Source organism: Apaloderma vittatum, unplaced genomic scaffold (assembly GCF_000703405.1).
Source record: "Apaloderma vittatum isolate BGI_N311 unplaced genomic scaffold, ASM70340v1 scaffold16316, whole genome shotgun sequence".
NCBI lineage: Eukaryota > Metazoa > Chordata > Aves > Trogoniformes > Trogonidae > Apaloderma > Apaloderma vittatum.
In genome coordinates this window covers 3,150-6,000 of record NW_009720177.1, presented here as the reverse complement: position 1 = coordinate 6,000, position 2,851 = coordinate 3,150, and the positions used below count along the sequence as shown (strand labels likewise).

The 2,851-nt window shown below is 49.7% G+C and overlaps 1 protein-coding gene across 1 annotated transcript in view; it reads left to right on the top strand.

Annotated features, from left to right (window-relative positions):
- The window catches only part of MTMR3 (myotubularin related protein 3), a gene marked incomplete at both ends in the record, with an annotated part of 23,086 nt that overhangs the window by 17,336 nt on the left and 2,899 nt on the right, over nucleotides 1-2,851 (top strand). Inside the window, 2 exon segments of the mRNA XM_009870932.1 lie at nucleotides 947-1,057; nucleotides 1,541-1,629. Of these exon segments, the coding sequence (XP_009869234.1) occupies nucleotides 947-1,057; nucleotides 1,541-1,629 (200 nt within the window).

Here is a 2,851-nt window from a genome sequence, read left to right as displayed (position 1 = left end):
CTCGTGGGAGCTGCCGGTGCCGAGCGCTCCTTTTGGACGTCGTTTCGGTTGGCTGGGACTTCTCTCCTGGCAAAAAGCTTGGATTCCTTGGAGAAAATTGGTGCTTTGGCTTCACTGGTTATACAGACTTTTTAAGAGCCCTCCCAAACGTGCAGGGCTGGGTGTGAGAGCGTGCTGTCCTCCGGAAAACGCAGCGTTTTTAAGAATCCGATCTCCGCTTGCTATTCGTGCTTTGGCTTGCGAGTAACAGGGTTTCCCTGGAGCTCCAGAGTTGCCCGTCCCTTGGGCACAGCGAGATTTCTTGCGATTTTTCACGTGTTTTAAAGGCTGGCTGACTTTTAAGTTGGTCAAAATACAACTGCACCTGGGTAGACTACATTAAGGAAGCGTTATTCCCCAAACAATGATGTACATAATATACATGGCGCAAATTTTGAGTTTCTCTGGTGTGATTTGGCTTGTATTTTCAAGAATTTTTGCTGACAAAAGGGTATATGTATTACTTAGTATTAGTTTTGAAAGCGAAACAACCTCAGCAAGGAAAGGCGACCATGAAATTGGAGCCACAGGCAGCGGTTTTTTGGGTTGATCACCCAGAACTTTGGGCTAAGAGAGCAGAAAACAGGTTTAAAATCCGCTCTGCTCGTGTCATCCTGTCACCAGCGGGTCAAAACCTGACCCGTCCTGAGGGTTTTTAGTTTGCAGTGGTTTGTCCTGAGGGTTTTTAGTTTGCAGTTCCAACTGCTTCGACGTGGGGCGTCGATAGTCCCGTTCCAAAAAAGCAGTTTTGCTGCTGTGTGAGCACCCTTGGGGTGCTCTTCCTTAGCAGGCTGTGCCCTTTCCGCTCCTCCCCATGACTGTCCAGTTTGGGTTTGGGATTTTTTTGGTTTTGTAGGAAGGCGGGAATACGGGACGGTTCTGTTCAGCTGTGTTTGTTTGCCAACAGACTTCTATCCCCGACTCGGAAAGCAATCTGGATCAGAACTGCTTGTCTCGCTGCAGCACAGAGATTTTCTCTGAAGCCAGCTGGGAGCAGGTGGACAAACAGGACACAGAGGTACAGACTGAATCCCTGGCGATCGCTCCTTCTTCCGGGAGGATGGGATAGGGTCGTAATTCAAATTACCCTCTGGCCCCGCCGCCACTTCTTGCAAACCGGCTTCCTCGCATTTCGCTTGTGTCTCGTACTTTAGAGAGCGGTACCTGTGCTGTGAGCCCTCTGTCTGCGCCCGAGGGACGGGGTAGCTGCAGCAGCCTGAGGCGGACACGTGCTTGGGGAGTCTTCTTGGCCCAGATTCTTCTAAAAATAAACAACAACAGGGACTTAATTTCTGTTTGTCGGAGGGGAGTTGAGTGTGTCCATTCTCAAAGGGGCGGTGCTTGCCCGTCGGCGATTGTTGCACCCGCCGAGTTTGTGCTTTTAGAACGAGCGCGTCCCTCGCGGTGCTTCACTTCTGGATTTGTGAGCGCGAGCGGGACGAGCTTGGTTTTAAATTTCTTGCCCTCTCCTTGAGAAATGTCATCGTTTGCTTTCCCCCAGGTGACCCGATGGCTCCCAGACCACCTCGCCGCGCACTGCTACGGCTGCGAGAGCACGTTCTGGCTGGCCAGCAGGAAGCACCACTGCAGGTAACCCCACGTCTGCACAGCATGGGAGGGAGGGAGGCAGGGTCACGTCTCCAATTCCTTTCAAACCAGCATAGCTGATAGCTTCTTCCTCAAGGATGGACGTCAGACTCATTTTTTCAGAGTAGGACCAGGTATGTTGCTGTGCTTTGGAAGCACAGAACAGTTTCTCCTGGTTTGCACAGAGCATTTGGTTGAAAAGCCGCGTGTGGGGTCTGCTCCACCCTGACCTGAACAGATCCTGACTTTTGGTTTGTTTTTTTATTTTTTAAACTTAAACTGGCTTTGGAGGCAGTTGGCTGCTCAGCTTTTTAAGAGGGTGTAAGTGATAAAAAATACTGGTTTGTCGTCTTAGCGTTTGGTAATTCAAAACTACAAATATATCGCAGAATCATGGAATGTCTTAGGTGGGAAGGGACCTCAGAGATCATCCATCCAACCCCTGCCATGGGCAGGGACGCCCGTACCCAGCCCAGGTTGCTCCCGGGGCCTTATCCTACCTGACCTTGACCACCTCAAGGGAGGAGGCAGCCACAGCCTCTCTGGACAATCTGTTCTACTCTTTTCCTTCACTTACCATCCTCCCTTTGTCGTTAAGTTGCTCTCATAAGAGAATCTGAGCAGGACACCTCTGTGAAATAGAAGTTTGGGGGATTATTCTTTGCCAAACGTGTCGCCAGCAGAGGCTACAACGGATAGCGCAGGCAGCAGGGGCTTGACGAAGAGCGAGTGGCAGAGGCCTTTGGACTGGATCATAGTTAAAAGCAGAATCTCAGATTTTTAAGTTCTTTTCCAAATAAACTCTTATTCCTGGTTTCTGGACATGAGGAAACAATTACAAGAACAGTCATTAAATAAACAGCAGCTATCCCGTGTTGAGGCCTCGTTGCTTTTTGAAGCTGTAGAGAATTGCAAGCATCTTTCTTGGTTTGTGTCCATTTTACATTTTACTCTGCTCAGGCTTCTTGCAAAGAGCACCAAGCCCAGGAAAGAACAGAGAGAAGCTGAATGGCTTCGATTTTTTTTCTCACGTCCACTGTGTTAGTGCAAATCTGTTTGCCTTAAAGCAGCTCCCAATGAAAAACAGAATTACTCAGCTTGTACAGTTGTACACGCCCGGGGGGCTTTAGAGGAGTTGAAGAGGTGTCTCCCCTCTGTCTTTCTCCTCGTAGTATCTGTTGTGTACCCACTCAGCACTCCCGCTGACTCCCTAGGCTGCCTCCCC